This window comes from Nematostella vectensis, chromosome 9, assembly GCF_932526225.1.
Source record: "Nematostella vectensis chromosome 9, jaNemVect1.1, whole genome shotgun sequence".
NCBI classification, from domain to species: domain Eukaryota; kingdom Metazoa; phylum Cnidaria; class Anthozoa; order Actiniaria; family Edwardsiidae; genus Nematostella; species Nematostella vectensis.
In genome coordinates this window covers 5,081,287-5,103,411 of record NC_064042.1, presented here as the reverse complement: position 1 = coordinate 5,103,411, position 22,125 = coordinate 5,081,287, and the positions used below count along the sequence as shown (strand labels likewise).

The window sequence follows — 22,125 nt, the reverse complement described above, 5'->3', positions numbered from 1 at the left end:
GATATTGCGTGACATTGTGCGTATGGTAATTCTGTCACGTGACGACTATGGTTTGTCACCCTCTTGGGGCGGTGAAAGCTGTTTCCTAACATTGTAATACTCAAGCCAGAAGCTAAATCTAGTGAATTACGCTACTCAACGTGATCTAATCACACCAGCAGGTAAAGGCACTCTGCGTGAGTTAGGCATTCTAGTATTATCGTTGTGAATTTCGTGGTGAATAATCGGTCACGCACGCTTTCTATAACAAACAGGAACCAGTTTCTAGTTCTTTCCGTTCTTTCCGCATTTTTAGCGTCGCGAAGCCAGAGGTTTTGTGGCTGTCTACGCGCTCTAAAGCTACAATTTTATGGCAAGATAATAAATTTTAGCCCTTGAGATATAACATTGTTAATCAGAGATTTCTTATTTTGAGAATACCTTAAAATTTACGGGTATTTTTTCGTTATGTTGATTGTTTACATAAGTCAGGTATTAAATTGTTTACGCTTCTTTGCTTGATGCAAATACAAGACAAGTACGAAAGAGTACTTTTACTATCAGTTAGATTGTCGAAGTGATTCAGGCTGTACAAACCTTCCATTTATTCTATTTTTTTTTTGTCCCGTCAGACAGACGATTTCAAAACTAATATTTATTACGTACTGTTCATTCGATAATCGACTCGATAAAATCAACAATTGTATCGGCAATCGTTAATAATTAATAGGAGAAAAATTGTGAGGCCAATCGATAATGTGACTAATTGGGAAGATCGTGAAAGTATCCATTATTATCAATCTTCCAATCCAATCAATATCAATTAAGATTGTTGTGTTATTTTGATATATCGATTGTTTTTTTTAATTTTTATGGATGGAACAGGTAGTGTATTTATATTTCCATTTGTTTTCTCAGGCAGGTGCAGTAATGGATCTTGTCGTATCCCTGGGCCCTATACTCTGTCCCCTCCTATCTTGCCTTTGCATATGGATATCCTTATATGCCATCATCAGCATCATCAACACGAATCGCAGCCCAGAATGGAACTGTCGTTTGGTCACCATAATCCATGCCATCGTCAGCACCGCCCTCTCTTACTGGTGTGCCTTCAGGACTGGTCCTTGGCCCTTTGATACCTTCGGCGAAGCAAGCACCCAATTCCAGACACTTATTGCTACAATAACACTTGGATATTTTCTGTTTGATTTCACTTGGTGCTTATACATGGGTACAGAGGGCCTAAATATGCTAGCACATCACATGATATCAGTCTACAGCTTATCTTACATTGTGATCAATGGATATTCAGGGTCTGAAATTGTTGCAACAATATTTGGGTCTGAAATGACGAATCCATTCCTACAAATGCGCTGGTTCTTGAGGGAAACTGGAAACTATGAATTGAGGATAGCTTATATCAATGACTTAGTGTTCTTGACATTGTTTTTATTTCTTCGGCTTGGGCCAGGAACATCTGTCTTGTACTGGACCTTGAAGTCAAGTAAACCAGCACTTGTTGTCAAAGCGGGAGGAATAGGTTTGTATCTTGTTGGCGTAGTATGGAGTTTCTATATCATGCTATTTGCATGCAAGAGGTTTTTTGGGAAGAAAAAAGTTACCTAAATTAGCAGCCCCTGCTACATCAATGGTCCGTAACAATTATATTTTCCGATAAAACTTGCTAGTAAGAGGATGCACATATTTCTCAAACTTTTTTTCACTTTCACTTCTAAATGTTAATGAAATATGATTTCATATGAAATATGATTTTTAATTCTGATTCTGAATCGAATGTACATGTTAAAATCCAACAATGTTAGTATCAATGTAGTATTTTATTTGTCATACAAATATGAATGATATTTTCAATAAAAATCTATATAAAATGTTTCAAACTTGACCAAATGTTCTCATAAATTTAGTTGTTGTACAAAAATGACAAAAACTGTACGACTCTGACATACTGGGCCATTTTACACAGGGATTGTAGCCTCCAATGCCACACATTTCCAGATAGGGGTCCTTGTGGGTTCCTCCTCCTCATCATACTTGCTTTGTTTCTAAATGGAAAGGATTTCTATATTATTGCCTAAAATTAGTTTACATAGAAATGACTGTAACTTACGATAACAGTTAAAATGGAGGAAACCCCTGTTGACATGCATTTGTTGTTACAGGTAAATATTTTATAAAATATTGCAAACAACATACTATTTAAAGCTGAAGAGCAGAATACAACTTTTTACATTCAGTCTTCACGCTTGCTTACCTTTTCAACAATGTGGTACAATCCGTACTGGATAAACCCTTTCTCAAACACATACTTGCCAGGACCTGTAGGCTAGTAAATGAAATGAGAGATTTATTTAAAAAAAAACATACAGGTTATCCTCCATGCTAAGTGCAATGGACATTTTATTGACAGACATCAACCCCTGGGCTAAAACACTGGGAGATCGGCAGTTTTTACTGTACATTATTCTTTGTTAAAGTCGTATATGATTACTGTATTTGTTATCTTGCCCATTATAGGCATAGCAAGCATTTTATTGGCAAACTTAGGGGCATTTTAGGAAAACCTGGGTGGCACAGTTGGCAGAGTGTCGCTCTCTAAGGCATTTGCATTTCACAAATGGGTTCAAGTTTTGATATTTGGTTCTGATATGAGAAGAGCTTATTGTTCAACCATTTTCGCTTGTTGTTCAATCATTTTTCTTCCCTAACCAAAAAACAACAATTTTGATCCTAAAGCGTGTTCTTTGCCAAACATAAATCATATGGTGGCTGCATAATGCATCTTCATATGTTTTAGATTCTGCACATTGTGTCCACACTCTTGAGGTTCATCATCCTATAGTTACAAGTAGGGTAAATAGCTCCCTTAATTAATCCTTTGATGTTAGGGTTGAAGCTCTACATATGTTCACATGAGAGATTTTGGTACTGAACATTCAAGATCTCACAAATAACTTACTAAATTTTCGGCAAAGACTCCCTCAAATCTGTGGTCACTGTGGATAATTTTGCAATGGCCGTTCAGCTTGCCTTTCTCCCAAGTACCTTCAAGCTGAAAAAAAAAAGGACAACTGACAACTAGCATTACAGGCATCAATAAGACAACAAAAGAGATAGTCTTTTTATAAAAAAAAAAATATGAAATTTGACCACCAAAATATGGTAGGAGATTGTCTTTCAAATACAAGAGACCCTGAAGGGGAGGGAGATATTGAGGGCACTCAAATGTTGAGGATACATTTTTCAAAACAATTTTTATGTTTGTTTAAGCAGGGTGGGCACTGAGTTATTTTACAGTGAATGGAGGACTCTTTAGGTTATTATGGATACTCCATAAGTATATCTCTGTTTTCTTCTGAAGACCAATTCAACAGGAATCACCTTAACATTGGTGTGAGCATCAGTGTAGGTGCCTTTGCCATGACGCCGGTTGCTCCTCCATTCCCCCTCATAAGTATCTCCATTGGTATAAAAATATGTGCCTACACCGTGCCTTTCATCATCTGACCATGTTCCTGAATCAAAGTAAGCTAAATCATCAATCCCTCACACCAATTCTAGATAATAGCTCAGTGCACATTTTTTTTGTTCGGTGAATTAATGAGTGGCTTGTGCTTGCTTAAACCTTATACATTTACTTTTGGGCAGAGGGGGACTGGTTTATTCGTAAAAGCGCTTTTTAATTTTTTGAGCTTCATGATGATTGTTAATTCAAATAAGGGCACTCTTTGGAAGCATTCACATAAAAGCTGCTTGTTTTTGTGCAGCTGCTGTCTCCACTGTACATTTTTACCTTCGTATCTTGACCCATCTGGGTATGTAAATGTCCCCTTGCCATTTTTCTTGTTATTTTCGTAAAATCCCATATATCTAGCTCCCTTTCTGAAGATATATGTCCCCTTAACAATAAAAAAAACATAGATCATTTTGTCATTTTTTTGCTTCATGGTGAAATCAGTTGAAACAGGGCATACTGCCTACCTTGCCATGTCTCTTGCCGTTCCAGTAACTGCCCGTGTACAAATCACCATTACCATGTAGAGCTTTTCCTTGGCCGTGCCTTTCACCAAGCTCATTCCGGTCTCCTTCATATTCCTATGCAATCACAGATACAGAACAACTCGTTTCTACAGAGGAAACTCTAGGATTTCTAGAAGGAGAGAAGGCATCAACACAAAGGAGGTGGTGCACCAATATATAGAGGTTGGAAGTACATTTCTGGAATTTAGCTCCAAAATATTTTCCCCCCTAAAATTCCAAAGGGGAATACTGCTTCCCTCCCACCTCTGGAATTTTCTTTTGTGCTCTTAGCTCATAGCCGAAGCAGACCTCGAATTATTGGGGGGGGGGGGGGAGAACAATACAGAAACATTTAGAAAACAATGGGGGCATAGCCACGCCCCTACTGGTCATTTCCTTTTAATTTTATTGGGGGACGGTGGGGCATGTGCCCCTAGTGCCCCATCCCCTGCTACGGCCCTGTAGCTTAGAGCTACATATATATTATATATTTTTTTTCCTGTAGATCACCTGCCTAGAAAAGAATGCTTTTTAATGGTTGTCACTCCAGTTCAAATCCTATCCTCTACTAAATAAACAGAACACCACAACTGATATTCTTTTGAGATTTTTATAAAGCGCTTTCTACTTTAATACAACTGTGCTTAACACACTGAAAACTAAAGAAACACACTGAAAACTAAAGAAATAAGTCTCTTTTCTAGTTAGAAATAAGAATAATTGAAATTTCAATGCAAATAGCATTTTCTAGTCGGTGTTCGTTTCAGTACGAATACGTTTCGCCTCTGCTACGATCATCTTCATCGATGAAGGGGAGAGTTCATAACACCACCACGACAAACAAGTCCTACATCGCTATGCACACTGCAAGTATGTTACTATTATAGACAGCAACCCTTTTTTACAATTGAATAACGACGTGTAAGCTTAAACATAACTAAGTTATAAATATCTAGCAAATCATCTATAAGTTAAGCTTAAAACGTTTTTTTTTTACGTCAATGACTCACCCCAATGTCGGCATTTTGCAGAAGTTCCTCATCTGAATCGTCCATGGTGTCTTCTTTTTGCCTTCGCTACAATCCCAGAAACCTAGCTTGTATCGTGCTTGGTTCGGAAAGACACTTCCTTTTTTTCCAATTGATTCGCAATCGGGAAATCAACGAAGGGAGGAATGAAGAGTGAAAAAACTGTTTTTCACTCTCGTGATTTGCAAACGCGCAATGAGTTATGGGTAGGTGTGCGATAGGGATCATGGGAAAGAGTAGTAACATCGACATCATAGTTTTTGTAGGAAGGGGGGTGGGGGGGGGAAGGAGGGCTTTTTGCAATGTCAAATTTGTTGTATTCTCCTACTCTGTAGCCCGATTAAAAGCTTTCTGGTTAGCTTGTTTCTTCCTTAGCTCGAAAAGGTAAGTAGGTAATTTTTCAAACATTTATACATTACTGTTTACAAGGTCTTTGGCGTAATTTCTCATGAGAATCATGATCGTATATTTGTTGCAAAGACCTGAATATTTTTGCTCCGTTGCGCATTTGCCAGTCCCGTTGGGTGGAGGCAACGAAAAAATAAAAAATAAAAAAACCCAGCAAAAGAAAATGTCATTCTTACGACTTTAATTGATATCTATATAAAAATAGACTACAAAAACTCACAAAATAGATTACAAAGCACAAAAATATAGCTTAATTTGCGAATGTATGAACCAAGACAAACCTGTGTAGGTTCGATATCCCTCGTGAGATTTATATATGCACAGTTTCTTCCCGAGGAATTGTGGATAACTAATAATTTATTACACATCATGAATAAAGATCACAAAATGACTCCCAGCATTTTAGGTAATCTCTGCTATAATTCTGAAAAATTCTTGATAAAGTTAATGTACTCTGGGGTCAAGACGATTATAAGAGTTTTGGTTAATTCAAGGCATTATGGGAAATCCCTGTGAATCATTGGTAATAACTGTGGCTTATGGGTAATCCCTGTGGCTTATGGCTTATCCCTGTGGCTCATGGGTAATCCCTGTGGGTAATGGGTAATTCAAGGGATTGTCCTTGTGGGGTAATCCCTGTGGCTTATGGGTAATTCGAGGCATTGTGGATAATCCCTGTCGCTTATGGGTAATTCGAGGCATTGTGGCTAATCCCTGTGGCTTATGGGTAATTCGAGGCATTGTGGCTAATCCCTGTGGCTTATGGGTAATGCTTGGCTTGTCGTGTCCTGTGTTGCTTCTCCCCAACTCTCCTCAGCTGAGGAATGTCTTGAAAAGCTTGGCAAGGTCCACCTCGGAGTACGCGTTAGCTTCGATAATGCGCTGTAGGGCGGTGTGGACATCGGTGTAAAATGATTTTACAATTTTGTTCTCCTTCAGGTATGATTTTAACAAAAAGTCTGAAAAAAAAAGAAAGCAATGACAGAGAAGTTAGTTTCCACTTACAAGACAACACATCCTTAATTCTAACTTCAGAAATGGAGACTAATAATTACACCATGGAAATGCAAGCCAAAGTTGTAGTGTAAAGCGCCGTGCAAACAGCACCAGTATCGCCTAGCTTTGCTGGCACCGCTACGCTCGGTTGACCACAAGACAAAGGTAATATTGGCGAGCTGCTTCACAGTTCCTACTAACATGGTGAACAAACAGCACCAGCATCCCTAGGAACAGAAGTTTCCAGTGCTTGAGCTAGCAATATTGGCGCTGTTTACACCAGGCAAAAACGTTGTCCCAAGCACTTGTACATAAGACTAAATTGATGTTCGAGGCGCTGTTAACACGACAAGGTTGACAAATAGGTTGTCTAAGAGCTGTTTACACGAGGCTTGTGTTACCTTTCCCGCCATTGTCCTTCAAGGTTTTCAAGGCGCGGTCCGCGTCAAACAGACGACCATAGAACAGAAGCTGATTGTAAAGAGCGGTGTCCGAGTACTGAAACCAGCACAAGGGTATATTTATAAGTAAGTATCATCTTTTTTTAAAAAAACGAGATAACAAAAACATTGGAAAACGGATAAAAAAAGTGACAGAAATTATTTACACGGTCCGAAAAAAACTTCTAGTATGACATCGACAACAGACTACGACTATGATTGGCAGATGAATTCTGAAGTGACCACAACGGCAGAACAACGACAGAAATATTCTACGGAAGTGACCTCGATCAACGAACGACTCCGAGAGATTTCACTTACCACAGGGAGCATGTGAGCTCTGTGACAGTTAGGACATGTGGGGGTGCCCCTATGATGCATCAGGGGCACCTGACGAGTGCGGTGGTCACACGACGGGTCTTCGCATCTTTGCCAACCCTACAAAAGCATCAATGTGGTGTTAATGTGCTCTTGATGACAAAAGGAAGCGATCGTAAGAAGAGCCTCAAGGGAATAAATTAAAATGGGTAGATAAAAAGACAAAAAATAAATGACTGATTAGGGTGAATTTGAGGGAAAAGTAGAGGAAGAGGAAGAGAAAGGGGTAGGAGAAACGAAAAGTGTAAGGTAGAGTAAAAGAAGCACACATTTAAGAAAGGAAATGGAGGAGCAGAAGGAAGAGGGGTAATAATTATGAGAAATGAGTGGAGAACACGGACACTAGGAGAATGCGGAGAAGGGATGAGCACGAGTTAGAAGGCAACCGAACACATCAAATAGAGGAGAGAATGAAGAAATATCAAGTGCGGACAATGGTGGCCCTAGCTCTAGGACTGTCTAATTATAAAAAAGAAAAGAAAACTTAAAAGAAATTCATCCGGTTATATACAAGGGACCCAATAAATTTGATTCAGAATTCAATAGCAGCAATTAAAAGTGCGTTCTGTTTAATAAATTTCAGCCCTTTTCCACCAAACCACGACGCGTGGTTGAGGACAATTGAGGACGCGGACGTTTGCACTGTTAACTCCTCAACTGCATTCGCTACTGTAGAAATGATGTCCTTACATTATTTGTATCTGACTCTGGCTATAATGTTTTGCTGATTTTATTGCAATTAAATTGGAATTGATGACGCGAACGCATCTCTTTCGATTTTGTTGTCCTAGCCGTCGCCGTCGTCCTAGCTCGGGTTGTGTTAGCAAGGGTGGAGACAGTTTGCGCGAGCGTGTTGACTGTAAAATATCCGCGAGATCAACTACTATAATACGGTGGAACTCAAAAGGATAAATATATTAATATTTTTTAAATTAGACATACCTAGAGCCTAGGCCACCTATTAATTAATTCATTCATTTATTCATTTATAAGGCTTCTACCACTAAAAAAGCGGTAAGGTTAACACAACAGAGCACGGCTCCAACTCAAGTGTAACCCCTGGTACAAGAGATACTCACGGCATAATACTCCTTGATGTGCTTGCGAATGATTACAGTCAAGTGATTTATGACTGTCGCTGGACTGTAGAGTTTCTCACATCCGGGGCATAGCGCAGACAACAAAGGCGTGCGCGCCGACTAGCAAAGAACATAGCATTAAAAACTCTAATCAGGGAAATAAATAAACACAAGGCTAAAATGATTGTTTTACCCGCTGTGAGACAGTTTCACCACGTAATTTACCAGGTTATTCTACAGCTGTAGTTTTTCTAGTTATAACGTCAGCTCTATTCCCGGCGAGTAAATTCCATAAAAAAGGCCCTTAGAACAACACCACAAAGCGCTCGTGTAGACGAAAATTAGGGAGGATAGGGTGAGTAGTCTCAACTCCCCGTGAGTTCCAGGTAACTATCATTCTCTCATTTAGTCTCTAGATACACAGGGATCCCAGGATCTGACACACAGGGATCCCAGGATTCGACATGCAGGTATCCAAGGATCTAACACAAAAGGATCACAGGATCTGACAAGTACAATGGCAGGATGTGGAGAGGCATTGTGCGGACCATCTCAGCTGGGGCTGACCGCGGAGGATGCCTTACCGCGTCTTTGCAGAGTTCCTCGATGGTTGTCTGCTGATCACAGCCAGGTTGCTTGCACTTCAACACTAGACGGACGCAATCCTATAACAAAAGCACTATTTGCTAAGCAAGAACATATGGGTGCTATGGACGCTCCAAGTCGCGTTTTGCTGTACAAGTGGGCATTTTTGCGCACGCGAATTTCGCTCGAATACTAATCCCCTGCTGGGTTGAAATACTGTCGATCTTTATTGCTAAACCAACATTGCTCGTTCCTGCGATTTTCAATATAGATACCGTCGGCGAGAGTTTACCCTGGGTACCAGAGGCTTGAGCTCCATGCTCCACTCGCAAAGAGCCGCGAAACGGCGACAACGAGATGCGATCGTCTCTTCGCTCCTCTTGCTAAGACCGGCGTGTCAGTGAACAAGTGAAGCTCGAGCCTCTGGTACCCAGGGTAGCGGGAGTTCGAATTTTGAAAAACGCAGTATGCTAGGCATGACGGAAAAACATGACATTACGCTTCAAATAAGCCCATTTCACATCGAATAAGGCGGAATTTTTTTCTGAGTACTTAGTTAATTATAGCAAACAAAATATCAAGTGCGACTTTTTTAAAATTGATGTGACTTTTTGTAAAGTTTCATTTAAATTTGAGCTTTTCGTCCCTGAGCTCATACATAACGCAAGGATGATCAAGGAAAAATTATCAGCCAAAATCTGGTTATGTGCACTTCGGCCTCACGTTATTTGTTTTGAAAATCAGTCCGTAATACAAGGATCCTATAGCCATTGTAAGAAATTGTGTCTTCTTTCTCTATCTCCAATTGCCCGTTTTCCAGGTTTTTCCATCATGTCAGTATGCTAGGCATGTCTCCTCGGCTTACCTTAAACCGCTCCAGGTTTTTCCGTCATGTCAGTATGCTAGGCATGTCTCCTCGGCTTACCTTAAACCGCTCCAGGTTTTTCCGTCATGTCAGTATGCTAGACATGTCTCCTCGGCTTACCTTAAACCGCTCCAGGTTTTTCCGTCATGTCAGTATGCTAGGCATGTCTCCTCGGCTTACCTTAAACCGCTCCAGGTTTTTCCGTCATGTCAGTATGCTAGGCATGTCTCCTCGGCTTACCTTAAACCGCTCCAGGTTTTTCCGTCATGTCAGTATGCTAGGCATGTCTCCTCGGCTTATCTTAAACCGCTCCAGGTTTTTCTGTCTTGTCAGTATGCTAGGCATGTCTCCTCGGCTTACCTTAAACCGCTCCAGGTTTTTCCGTCATGTCAGTATGCTAGGCATGTCTCCACGGCTTACATTAAACCGCTCCAGGTTTTTCCGTCATGTCAGTATGCTAGGCATGTCTCCTCGGCTTACCTTAAACCGCTCCAGGTTTTTCCGTCATGTCAGTATGCTAGACATGTCTCCTCGGCTTACCTTAAACCGCTCCAGGTTTTTCCGTCATGTCAGTATGCTAGACATGTCTCCTCGGCTTACCTTAAACCGCTCCAGGTTTTTCCGTCATGTCAGTATGCTAGGCATGTCTCCACGGCTTACATTAAACCGCTCCAGGTTTTTCCGTCATGTCAGTATGCTAGGCATGTCTCCTCGGCTTACCTTAAACCGCTCCTCATCTGTCATTTGGGCCTGGCCACCAAGTAAAGCATCCGCCTCGTCGTCATGTCGAGTCGCTGCGTGCCGGTAACCGGAAGGATCAAGACCTAAAAGGAGTATGAGCGATTCAGAATAAATAAACAAAACAAAAAAACTGAAAAAAAGACACACTACGTACTCCGATCTTTACTGAACAATCTGCTATTATGTCACTTATCTATAGGGTCATTTACCCACCTAAGCACTCTGCTATCCTGGTGGAATCAGTCCCGTCGATAGGGTCACTTATCTATAGGGTCATTTACCCACCTAAGCACTCTGCTATCCTGGCGGAATCAGTCCCGTCGATCGGGTCACTTATCTATAGGGTCATTTACCCACCTAAGCACTCTGCTATCCTGGAGGAATCAGTCCCGTCGATAGGGTCACTTATCTATAGGGTCATTTACCCACCTAAGCACTCTGCTATCCTGGCGGAATCAGTCCCGTCGATGGGGTCACTTATCTATAGGGTCATTTACCCACCTAAGCACTCTGCTATTCTGGCGGAATCAGTCCCGTCGATGGGGTCACTTATCTATAGGGTCATTTACCCACCTAAGCACTCTGCTATCCTGGCGGAATCAGTCCCGTCGATGGGGTCACTTATCTATAGGGTCATTTACCCACCTAAGCACTCTGCTATCCTGGAGGAATCAGTCCCGTCGATAGGGTCACTTATCTATAGGGTCATTTACCCACCTAAGCACTCTGCTATCCTGGCGGAATCAGTCCCGTCGATGGGGTCACACAGGCGCGCCACAACAGGGTGTACCTGATTGGCCAGGTAGTACTTTGTGTCTGGACAGGAGTTAAGGTATCAGGTGTAGTCACGGATTGCGACACGCATTTTATGCACCATAAAACCTCTAAGCAACGATAACTCTGCTAATTATTTATAAGTATAAGTTGATAAGTATTTTCGTCGCCCAGTTTTCTTTGGGCCGCCTCTTTCATCACCACTTCCGATGTTATCCTGGGCGGTTGATATGTTATCCTGGGCGGTTGATATGACCTAACCTTGACCTGACACCCCAAGGTCTTTCCTGACCTTCCTGCCCTGTCAGCTTCTATTCCCTCTACCACCCCCCCCCCCCTCTTCACTGCCACACTGCCTACGATGAAAGGATACCGATCTTAAGTGAGTCGGACTTGCGGAACTCATCTGGGTGGTACGCGCGCTGAGACGCTGGTAAGGTGGAGCCGTCCTGTCAATCAAACCGAAATCAACCTATCAGATGATTAAGAGACAATCTATATGTGTATGTGCTCCACAGGTGACGCAAGAGATAGTTCACACGTGCGTCACAGGTGACGCAAGAGATAGTGCACACATGCTCCACAGGTAACGTAAGAGAGTGTACACGTGCGCCACAGGTAGAGATATTGTACATGTGCGCCACAGGTAACGTAAGAGAGTGTACACGTGCGTCACAGGTAACGTAAGAAATAGTGCACACGTGCGTCACAGGTAACGTAAGAGAGTGTACACGTGCGCCACAGGTGACGTAAGAGAGTGTACACGTGCGTCACAGGTAACGTAAGAGAGTGTACACGTGCGTCACAGGTAACGTAAGAGATAGTGTAAATGTGCGTCACAGGTAACGTAAGAGATAGTGTACACGTGCGTCACAGGTAACGTAAGAGAGTGTACACGTGCGTCACAGGTAACGTAAGAGATATTGTACATGTGCGTCACAGGTAACGTAAGAGATATTGTACACGTGCGTCACAGGTAACGTAAGAAAGTGTACACGTGCGCCACAGGTAACGTAAGAGAGTGTACACGTGCGTCACAGGTAACGTAAGAGAGTGTACACTTGCGTCACAGGTAGAGATATTGTACACGTGCGCCACAGGTAACGTAAGATAGTGCACACGTGCGCCACAGGTAACGTAAGATAGTGCACACGTGCGTCACAGGTAACGTAAGAGAGTGTACACTTGCGTCACAGGTAGAGATATTGTACATGTGCGCCACAGGTAACGTAAGAGATAGTGTACACGTGCGCCACAGGTGACGTAAGATAGTGTACACGTGCGTCACAGGTAACGTAAGAGAGTGTAAATGTGCGTCACAGGTAACGTAAGAGATAGTGCACACGTGCGTCACAGGTAACGTAAGATAGTGTACACGTGCGCCACAGGTAACGTAAGATAGTGTACACGTGCGCCACAGGTAACGTAAGATAGTGCACACGTGCGCCACAGGTAACGTAAGATAGTGTACACGTGCGCCACAGGTAACGTAAGATAGTGTACACGTGCGCCACAGGTAACGTAAGATAGTGCACACGTGCGCCACAGGTAACGTAAGATAGTGTACACGTGCGCCACAGGTAACGTAAGAGATAGTGTACACGTGAGCCACAGGTAACGTAAGATAGTGTACACGTGCGTCACAGGTAACGTAAGAGATAGTGTACACGTGCGCCACAGGTAACGTAAGAGATAGTGTACACGTGCGTCACAGGTAACGTAAGAGATAGTGTACACGTGCGCCACAGGTAACGTAAGAGATAGTGTACAAGTGCGCCACAGGTAACTAGAGGGAGGTGCATACTAACGTCACAGATGACGTAAGGGATGGTGTCGCCTACGCCCACTTTTCTGGACTTGCTCATCAGCCACAGGGCTACGTGCACGTGCGGGAGCGACTTCTTGTCCGGGTAGTCATGTGGTGCTTTTGTGAGTTGCTGAAAAGATGGCGAAAATCTTCAGCAATAATTCAGGCCTTGAATCCTTATAACGCGGTGCGGTAAGGAAAACTCATTTTCAAATAAAAATGGCCCGTTAGCGGATACAAGAAAGACATCGGCTGAATAAAGAGTAGACTGGAGTTGAGAGCCAGCCCTTGTATATTGAGGGGAAGAACAAGCTCCCGCAACAAACCCCCAAACACTGACTGGTTAAGACCGTTTGTTTCGTGTACATATGCTTCTTATTTATTGAAATTGTAAACCTATTTTGCAATATGTTGCTGACACCGCTTGTAACTCAGGATTGCTGTGAGAGGCGGTAATAAACTAATGATTGATTGATTGATTGACTGATTGATTGACTGATTGATTGATTGATTGATTGATTGATTGATTGATTGATTGACTGATTGAAATCCGACTAAGGACATCTACTTCCCTTTGCCAACCGTCGTCCAGACAAGTGTTCGCTTGAGTTCCCTTATAACGGACTCATACAGTGTATGCAACAAAGGCAGCATCCTACCTTGTTGATCACGTATTTCTGCAGGTCGACTTTACCGCCTTTCACGTCTTCACCAACTGTGGACCAAAAAAGATCGTCATAAGAAGAGGGATAGCACAATTGGTCCAAAATCCATACGAACTCACTTGTAATCAGGAAATCGTGGACATTGTCAACGATAGCCTCACGTGACTGGGCCGACAGAATTTGGGACAAAACATAGCTGAAGGAAACAAAGAAAAAACAAACAGTTAAGGGTTTCCTATGAAAAAGGTACGGACTGGATGAAGAGTGGTCGTGTTGAGTTTGTTTTTCTCTCTTCTGTATAAGTTCATACTTCCCAGTAGCCTTTGCGAGCAACATACTTTCCAGCATCCTTTGCCAGGTCGCACCAGTCCCTTCGCACGATGTCGAGACCTTTCATTTCTTTCACTTCATTCATAGTACCTAAACAGCACAATGCGAGAGAAAACCTTTGAAATGCATTCATTCTGTTTTTTGAGAGTCTTGTAATCGAAGAGTTGCATGCTAGTTTCTTGCACATCACGTGTTTCGTATTTAGCGATTTTCGCTCGAGTAGTCGAAAAGTGATAATTTTAATGGATTTCAACAGCAGCGCAGACCATTAGCAATGATGTCTTTGTTGCAGTTGATGTCTTAGGCCGCCGTCTACAGTCTGTAGGTTGGCACACGGTTACAATTAATCACTTGTAATAAATAAAAAAATTGGGCATCCGTATACTAACCATCCTCGTTTTCTGTTATCATGATTGCCGCGTACCTGGAAAATAAAATGTGAAGCAAATTTACGAACCTCAAAGTATACGACACGGGAAGAACAAGGTATGTAGCTCTTTTAGATAAAACCATTCAGCCTTTTTGAAATATAACCTTGTTGCCAGTACTTTCTTACTTCAGGCCCGTACGCAGGGGGGGGGGTTGCAGGGGGTGCGAACGCCCCCCCCCCCCCCACAACGACCAAAGGACCATCTTCGTTTCGCAATAGACGTGCTATTATTTGTAGACAAAACTATTAAGCTATCAGCTAGATCACTGGTATATAGCCAAATCCGAAAATAAGCGTCCCGTGGAGATACTGCAAAGGCATGGTCAGAATTTTATTAGAAAAATCCCTACCCACCCCCCACCCCCCGGAAATATTAGGTCCACTCCCTCCCCCCCCCCCCCAAGAAAAATCCTAGGTACGGGCCTGTACTTACTTTTTCTTCTTGAGTAGTAACATGGACTTGAAGATACCGTCGATGTCGATCTCCAGCAGACGGTACAGCTTGTTCACCTCGCTTTTAACCTAATGAATTGTGGAAATGATACTACGAGATCAAAACAGCTTCTATTTTCCAGGAAACTTTGTATAGCTAGCGTTGTTACTTATGTATAGTTTACGTTGTTATAAGTATGTATAGTTTTGGGTGTTATATAGTTTTGTTGTTATATGTATGCATAGTTTTTTGGCTTTATATGTATGTATAGTTTATGTTGTTATATGCATGTATAGTTTTTGGCGTTATATGTTTGTGTAGTTTTGTTGTAGGTATAGTTTACGTTCTTGCGAGTTTGTAGCTCATTGTTGTTTGATTTGAACACTTTTTCCTTTGCTCTCCTCGATATTTGGCTGAATCGTTTGGTTTTGGTCCACCTTGGTTGTGGTTTGAGCATCTTATCGTTTGCTTTTAGTTCATCATGTGAATGGCGCGTCGTATTTTGCTTTTAGTTCATCGTGTGAATGGCGCGTCGTATGTTTGGTTATAGTTCATCGTGTGAATGGCGCGTCGTATGTTTGGTTATAGTTCATCGCGTGAATGGCGCGTCGTATGTTTGGTTATAGTTCACCGTGTAACTGGCGCGTAGTATGTTTGGTTATAGTTCATCATGTGAATGGCGCGTCGTATGTTTGGTTATAGTTCACCGTGTGACTGGCGATTCGTATGTTTGGTTATAGTTCATTGCGTGAATGGCGCGTGTATGTTTGGTTATAGTTCATCGCGTGAATGGCGCGTCGTATGTTTGGTTATGGTTCACCGTGTGAATGGCGCGTCGTATGTTTGGTTATAGTTCATCGCGTGACTTGCGCGTCGTATGTTTGGTTATAGTTCATCGTGTGAATGGCGCGTCGTATGTTTGGTTATAGTTCATCGCGTGAATGGCGCGTCGTATGTTTGGTTATGGTTCACCGTGTGACTGGCGCGTCGTATGTTTTGTTATAGTTCATCGCGTGAATGGCGCGTGTATGTTTTGTTATAGTTCATCGCGTGAATGGCGCGTGTATGTTTGGTTATAGTTCATCGCGTGACTGGCGCGACGTATTTTGCTTTTAGTTCACCGAGTCACTGGCACGTCGTATTTCTCTTTTAGTTCACCGAGTGACTGGCGCGTCGTATTTTATTTTTAGTTCACCGTGTGACTGGCGCGTCGTATTTTGCTTTTAGTTCACCGAGTGACTGGCGCGTCGTATTTTGCTTTTAGTTCACCGAGTGACTGGCGCGTCGTATTTTACTTTTAGTTTACCGAGTGACTGGCGCGTCGTATTTTGCTTTTAGTTTACCGTGTGACTGCCGCGACGTATTTTGCTTTTAGTTCACCGAGTGACTGGCGCGTCGTATTTCATTTTTAGTTCACCGTGTGACTGGCGCGTCGTATTTTGCTTTCAGTTCACCGAGTGACTGGCGCGTCGTACTTTGCTTTTAGTTTATCGTGTGACTGGCGCGTCGTATTTTGCTTTTAGTTCACCGTGTGACTGGCGCGTCGTATTTTACTTTTAGTTCACCGTGTGACTGGCGCGTCGTATTTTGCTTTTAGTTCACCGAGTGACTGACGCGTCGTATTTTGCTTTTAGTTCACCGAGTGACTGGCGCGTCGTATTTAACTTTTAGACTGGCGCGTCGTATTTTGCTTTTAGTTCACCGAGTGACTGGCGCGTTGTACTTTGCTTTTAGTTTACCGTGTGACTGGCGCGTCGTATTTTGCTTTTTAGTTCACTACGTGACTGGCGCGTCGTACGCTTAGTTTTAGTTCACCGTGTGGATGTCGTACCTTGTTGCCGACTTTCTTGACCTCCTGCAGGTCTGTAGAATTGGTATTAATCATGATAGAGTCTGTATCCCCGTAGATAACATCCAGATGCATCTGGAACAAGAATCAAGACAACGATCATCTTCAATCCAGACAGCTCCGGGCAAGGGGCCGAAAAGAGGGGTCCAGATTACAGATAAGGGCGAATAAAAACAATAACAGCTGGGGCTGAGTAGGGCTCTTTAAACAACCTCGGCTTTACGAACCTGCTGGACCAAGTCTTTCGTCTTCATCAGAATCTAGAATTAAAACAGAATCAATCACGTAAAAATTAATATCAAAAACAAAAAAATCTGCCATTTTCCCAGCGTTCATTTCTCTAGGGAAATAAAAAAATACCGTTCAGACATACTCTTTTTTTGAGAAAAATGGGGGTTGTTCCATTACTCACACTACCACATAATGCCTCGTCCAAAACACTTCCTTGTTATTGTACACAATTGTAAATACAGCGGTTCATTTCCAGGAAAACTTCAAAATAAGCATCAACGAATGAAGACTGATACTTTATTGATGTTATCTGACAAAAAGTTTCTTAGTCACTTGCTTAAACTGGCCGATGGAAATGGATTCTTTTGAGTCATTCGGTATTGTGAGGGAGCGTAAAACGGTAACGTGATTGGCCTTCTCAGTTGCTCCCGGATAAATAGACTAGGGAAATATGCGCTTTATGTTTTCTATTGCGATAAAAAGTATTTTCTCGGTACACTACTGAAAGATTAAGGATTAATGAATGTGAATGATTAGTACAGATTACATGCAATGATGCAAAGCCTATTCCTCCAAGAATTTGACAAGTGTCAACAAATCCAAAATTGATTGAAGACCGCTTTCTCCAGACAATGGAGCAGGATTAGTTTTTGTTGACTTTGAATGACCAACACAACCCCGAATAAACCCTTTCTCGAATAATTATACGGTCTATTCCTAACGGAAATCTGGGAAGCTCTAGCTAGAGATGACTAACAGCGTTTAACCTGGTCCTTGCATTGAGCTTACAGGTCCGAATGACAACGGGGCAGAAGGAATAGGAGTGATTACCAGATGCACAGCGATGCAGAAATCCAAGGTATTCTTTAAAAGTTTGTCGTGAGTAGCTTGGTCTAGTAGAAGCTATTAAATATACAAATCATGGTACCCTTTTGGCTATGAGAAGTTAGATAAGCTTGTGTGCGTAGTCTAGAATTGGTTTAGACCATAGTTAGACCAAGATCTATCGAGACCCTAAAAGGGCTTCTTTCGTTGTGATCAAGGTTTTTCATTGAAAGGTAGAATTCTGCCTGAGCGGTTGTAAACACAATTAAAAATAATCTGAGCTAAGTTTGGGTGAGTGCAGTTCTTTGCAAAATCCGTACACCTATTCCGATTAACGTTGTCTTTTCCAACGGCAAATCAGTACTAAATGGCGGTTTGCAAGGATCGTGTCACGTTCCTAGTGAGTGCAGAAAATAGGTAATATTACAAATACTCGATAACCACTAGCAGCCCAGTGAACATTGCTGGTGACGAGACGCAGGCGAGAGGCTGGCCCAGCAATGCAGGCGCTAATTGAACACCGTGTTGGGAGGTGCTGGGAAACAATTCGCCAAAATTTCCTTTGTCTTGCTGGCTGATGTTGACGCTGTTCGCACCGAACTGCCATTTACCATTCGCCGTATGCACTGAGAAATATTAGTCTGAAATAGGTGTATTAATTTGCTACGAAACTTTGGGAGTTTGATACGCTTTTATAATGTTAATTTGTAAAATTAATAAATTAATGATTTGTCTATTTTATAATTTACAAAGCGGTAAACAAGTGACACTTCACTCAAGAGTTTTGAAAGTAGCCCTAAAAGGAAAATGCTGCGAAGGCAATACTCATCGATAGCAGAGGAGCCTGAGAATGAAGATGATGCCGGCACGAGATCATTAAGTAAGTGGTCACCACAGCAACCATGACATGTGACAACTACACTTGATTACTTAGTAAGGGGGTCACCATAGCAACCATGACATGTGACAACTACACGTGATCACTTAGTAAGGGGGTCACCATAGCAACCATGACATGTGACAACTACACGTGATCACTTAGTAAGGGGGTCACCATAGCAACCATGACATGTGACAACTACAAGTGATTAGAAAGGCCGCTAGGAAGCTATACCGAAATAACGTGGGGAAAAGAATAATAGCACGACAATGACGATATCTAAAACAGCAGTACAAAAACAGCAGCAACAACAACAACAACAACAGCAACAACAACAACAACAATGTAGGAGAAGACATTTGAAATACATGTTGTTGCTTATTATTAGCAGCACTTTTTAGTTGCACCTTGAAAAGCTTATATTTCGTTTTTTGTATCTTTTGCACCCGAAGCATTTGAATTAGAAACTGTGAGAGAACAGCCGACTCCGCAAGAGTTGCCCCCCGATCACGAGACTGAACCCGAAGACAGTACGAACGCGCAGAGAGAACCATCGGAAACCAAAGCCAACGATAGAGCAACCAAAGACCAGTCCTTGGCCGACGTGATACCAAACAGTCCGCTTTCTCCGACGATAATGTCGAAAATAACGATAGTAGAAGATTCGGAAAACGAGGTTTCTACTACCGAAGATGACGAGGTATTTGTTGAAACAACATATAACACAACCAATGCAGAAAATCAAGACAAACAAACAGCAGCTACTGTACCCGAGGATGCAAAACATGAGAAACATCTTGAGTCCAGGCACAAGGAAAGGGAGAAAAAGAAACAAATTCATAATTCCGGTGAAAATCTCGCCAAAACACAGATTGAAGTGCCCAAAGAAGTCAAAGAAAGTATTCGGAATGCCAGGAAAACTTTGGTTGGAAGTTGGCAAAGGGACATTTCCCGGACACCTAGTCCGGTAGAGTCGGTCAAAGAGGACATGGAACTAACGGAAAGCCAGGTAAAAAAGCAAGAAATATTATGTAAAAAAATTGTCATGTATGGAAAATTTCTATGTAATAAAAAACAGAAACTTGAAAAAGGTATGGTATTACTGAAAGAAAAAAAAAACGGCGTTTAGCTAAAGCACATTGCTCACACGCTTTTGATCTATTAACGTCCCTTGCTTCTTCACTTAACTCTAAGTTACATCTCCGAATAAATTCACCCCCTTTTCTCCATCCACAAACGATGAGCAAAGCCAACATTTTTAGTACGCAATTTGTCAGCGAATAAATTATGCGTATCAAGTTTATTTGTTACACGTCTCACACAGCGATCCATAGCAGAAACAGAAAACTAATCGTTTTGTTGTCTCGTGCAATATACCTCCATAAATATCCTTAATGGACCACACCTCATCATAGTAATAATCACCCTCTCCCCTTCCCCCTCAGGTCCGGGAAATCAAGGAAGCCTTCCTTGTGTTTGACGATAACGGCGACGGTTGTATAACCGCTACGGAGCTGAAGAAGCTAGTGACGTCACTGGGGTATAACATCACGGAGGCGGAGCTCATGGACATGATGAACCAAATTGGTACGGGTCAATCTCTAATAATGGTATATAAAACAATTCTGAAGTTCAAAGGTTTGATATGACAGGGGCTCGTGCTTCTCGTCATTAACAGGCGCGAACCCGGGATTGGCTGAGACGGGTGCACAATCTTAGGTATCATATGAAGCAGAGTATGCAGCCAAGTCAGGCTGTGTACACGCCTGACTGTAAAGTAGAAATTATATGCTATATCCGAACTAATATTGTTCAAATGGAATAACACGTTACCTCTAAGGGAGTCATGAAAACTATGTAATATTTGATCTAGTTACATGAGGGCCGTACATTTTGTTGCCGTGACACGGAAGCGATTAGACATCCTTATGAAAGAGCGAAAGCACCGAAAGCACCAGGCATAAAAATTCGGACAAAAATGGATTCGATCTAAAATGATAAACCAACATCGCAACGTTCAGAAACTATTCGAAATAAGACAATAGTAAAAATAGAGGCTCTCTGATAGCCTTTAAACTCTGGATCCGCACTGTTTTCATAGCCTTTTTATTTGTAGATTCGGACAAAAATGGATTCGATCTAAAATGATAAACCAACATCGCAACGTTCAGAAACTATTCGAAATAAGACAATAGTAAAAATAGAGGCTCTCTGATAGCCTTTAAACTCTGGATCCGCACTGTTTTCATAGCCTTTTTATTTGTAGATTCGGACAAAAATGGATTCGATCTAAAATGTTTAACCAACAACATCGCAACATTCAGAAACTATTCGAACTAAGACAATAATAAAAGAGGCTCTCTGAGAGCCTTTAAACTCTGGATCCGCCACTGCTTTCATAGCCTTTTTATTTGTAGATTCGGATGGGAATGGAGCCATAGACTTCCCCGAGTTTCTTCAGCTGATGACCAAAAACCTCCAAGATGCGGATCCGGACGACACAATGCAAGAGACTTTCCGTGTCTTTGACAGAGACAACAATAACAGCATAGGCGTGGAAGAGGTGCAGAGGGTGCTTAAGTTACTCGGGCAGGACTTTAAGGACTACGAGGTCGAGGCTATGCTACAAGGCGCAGATTACGATGGGGATGGCACCGTGGGGTTTGACGACTTCTCTCGGTTGATGAGCTCTTGATGAAAGCAATGAGTTACAGGGGGGGGGGGGGGATACAAGCCAAGGCCACATCACAGGGGACAGATTCAGTTATGGTTGTTTTCAGCGAAAATGGGAAAGCCACAACGTAGGAGGTATTCCAAATGGCCGCTTAGCTCTTAAACATAAAATAAAAAAAATAAAAAATAAAATAAAGACATTGAACAATGCTTGCTTTCAGAGGAGATTCCCCCCTCCCTCCCTCCCTGGCTTTATTCACAAGCGCTTAATAAGATGACGTTGTGTCATTCTCCCGCCAAAAGCCGGAGCGCGCGTCAGTTAGCCACCCAAAGAGTCACGTGGTTTCTTAGCGCAAGTCGCCTCTTGGGGAGTATCCCTGAGGTGTTTTATGTACCTAAACGATTGCTTGTGAATACTGGTTACCAGTCTCCTAAATACAGCTTATGGATTCATTATTTCATAAGTTACGAAAGCGTAACGAAAGACTTTCGGAAGCTATGAAAACCCTACGAGGCGTTAAGGAGAAATAAATGGCGCAAGTTAAAATAGAAATACCAGTAAGCGATGCAGTGCTAGGGCTATTTTTTTATTAAAAAGAAATGGCGAAAGCTGAAATAGAAATACCAATACTGAGACTTTGGTGTAATATAAATGAGGCGAAGGCGAAAGAGTAAGGCCCTGTCCACACGT

At 42.1% G+C, this 22,125-nt stretch overlaps 4 protein-coding genes across 4 annotated transcripts in view; 2 read left to right on the top strand and 2 right to left on the bottom strand.

The window, feature by feature from the left end:
• The first annotated feature begins 21 nt into the window (after positions 1-21).
• LOC5511010 (TLC domain-containing protein 5) lies at positions 22-1,882 on the top strand. Its single transcript, XM_001631384.3, has 2 exons — positions 22-161; positions 898-1,882. Exon 2 carries the CDS (start codon positions 910-912, stop codon positions 1,603-1,605), a length of 696 nt encoding a protein of 231 aa, XP_001631434.1. The 5' UTR covers positions 22-161; positions 898-909; the 3' UTR covers positions 1,606-1,882.
• On the bottom strand, positions 1,799-5,254 carry LOC5510994 (radial spoke head 1 homolog). The gene is made up of 7 exons (XM_001631356.3): positions 5,028-5,254; positions 3,979-4,092; positions 3,791-3,896; positions 3,379-3,512; positions 2,957-3,049; positions 2,252-2,323; positions 1,799-2,042 (listed from the first exon to the last, which is right to left on the bottom strand). The coding sequence occupies exons 1-7, from the start codon at positions 5,070-5,072 to the stop codon at positions 1,956-1,958; spliced, it is 651 nt and encodes a 216-aa protein (XP_001631406.1). The 5' UTR covers positions 5,073-5,254; the 3' UTR covers positions 1,799-1,955.
• Positions 5,255-5,617: 363 nt separating this feature from the next.
• LOC5511009 (DNA polymerase alpha catalytic subunit) overlaps positions 5,618-22,125 on the bottom strand; it is a 43,066-nt gene continuing 26,558 nt past the window's right edge. The window contains exons 44-59 of the mRNA XM_048732446.1: positions 17,053-17,085; positions 16,808-16,900; positions 14,977-15,065; positions 14,503-14,537; positions 14,122-14,203; positions 13,903-13,979; positions 13,778-13,833; positions 13,120-13,248; positions 11,685-11,760; positions 11,255-11,353; positions 10,517-10,620; positions 8,931-9,011; positions 8,347-8,466; positions 7,211-7,327; positions 6,851-6,947; positions 5,618-6,412 (exon numbers count right to left, since the gene is read on the bottom strand). Of these exons, the coding sequence (XP_048588403.1) occupies positions 6,267-6,412; positions 6,851-6,947; positions 7,211-7,327; positions 8,347-8,466; positions 8,931-9,011; positions 10,517-10,620; positions 11,255-11,353; positions 11,685-11,760; positions 13,120-13,248; positions 13,778-13,833; positions 13,903-13,979; positions 14,122-14,203; positions 14,503-14,537; positions 14,977-15,065; positions 16,808-16,900; positions 17,053-17,085 (1,434 nt within the window). The 3' untranslated portion in view covers positions 5,618-6,266. The remainder of the gene's footprint in view (positions 6,413-6,850; positions 6,948-7,210; positions 7,328-8,346; positions 8,467-8,930; positions 9,012-10,516; positions 10,621-11,254; positions 11,354-11,684; positions 11,761-13,119; positions 13,249-13,777; positions 13,834-13,902; positions 13,980-14,121; positions 14,204-14,502; positions 14,538-14,976; positions 15,066-16,807; positions 16,901-17,052; positions 17,086-22,125) is intronic.
• Positions 17,740-21,639, top strand: LOC116617499 (calcium-dependent protein kinase 10). Its single transcript, XM_032380212.2, has 5 exons — positions 17,740-17,915; positions 18,635-18,761; positions 19,214-19,770; positions 20,207-20,348; positions 21,179-21,639. Exons 2-5 carry the CDS (start codon positions 18,689-18,691, stop codon positions 21,454-21,456), a joined length of 1,050 nt encoding a protein of 349 aa, XP_032236103.1. The 5' UTR covers positions 17,740-17,915; positions 18,635-18,688; the 3' UTR covers positions 21,457-21,639.

Excerpts from the sequence above, each read along its gene's own strand:
- LOC5511010 (XM_001631384.3), top strand. The coding sequence starts at position 910 with ATGGATCTTGTCGTATCCCTGGGCCCTATACTCTGTCCCCTCCTATCT.
- LOC5510994 (XM_001631356.3), bottom strand. The coding sequence starts at position 5,072 with ATGGACGATTCAGATGAGGAACTTCTGCAAAATGCCGACATTGGG. Across the intron at positions 4,093-5,027 it reads TGCAAAATGCCGACATTGGG|GAATATGAAGGAGACCGGAA; the intron begins GTGAGTCATTGA and ends GTGATTGCATAG. Across the intron at positions 2,043-2,251 it reads TGTACCACATTGTTGAAAAG|AAACAAAGCAAGTATGATGA; the intron begins GTAAGCAAGCGT and ends CTTTCCATTTAG.
- LOC116617499 (XM_032380212.2), top strand. The coding sequence starts at position 18,689 with ATGCTGCGAAGGCAATACTCATCGATAGCAGAGGAGCCTGAGAATGAA. Across the intron at positions 19,771-20,206 it reads TGGAACTAACGGAAAGCCAG|GTCCGGGAAATCAAGGAAGC; the intron begins GTAAAAAAGCAA and ends CTTCCCCCTCAG. Across the intron at positions 20,349-21,178 it reads GGACATGATGAACCAAATTG|ATTCGGATGGGAATGGAGCC; the intron begins GTACGGGTCAAT and ends TTTTATTTGTAG.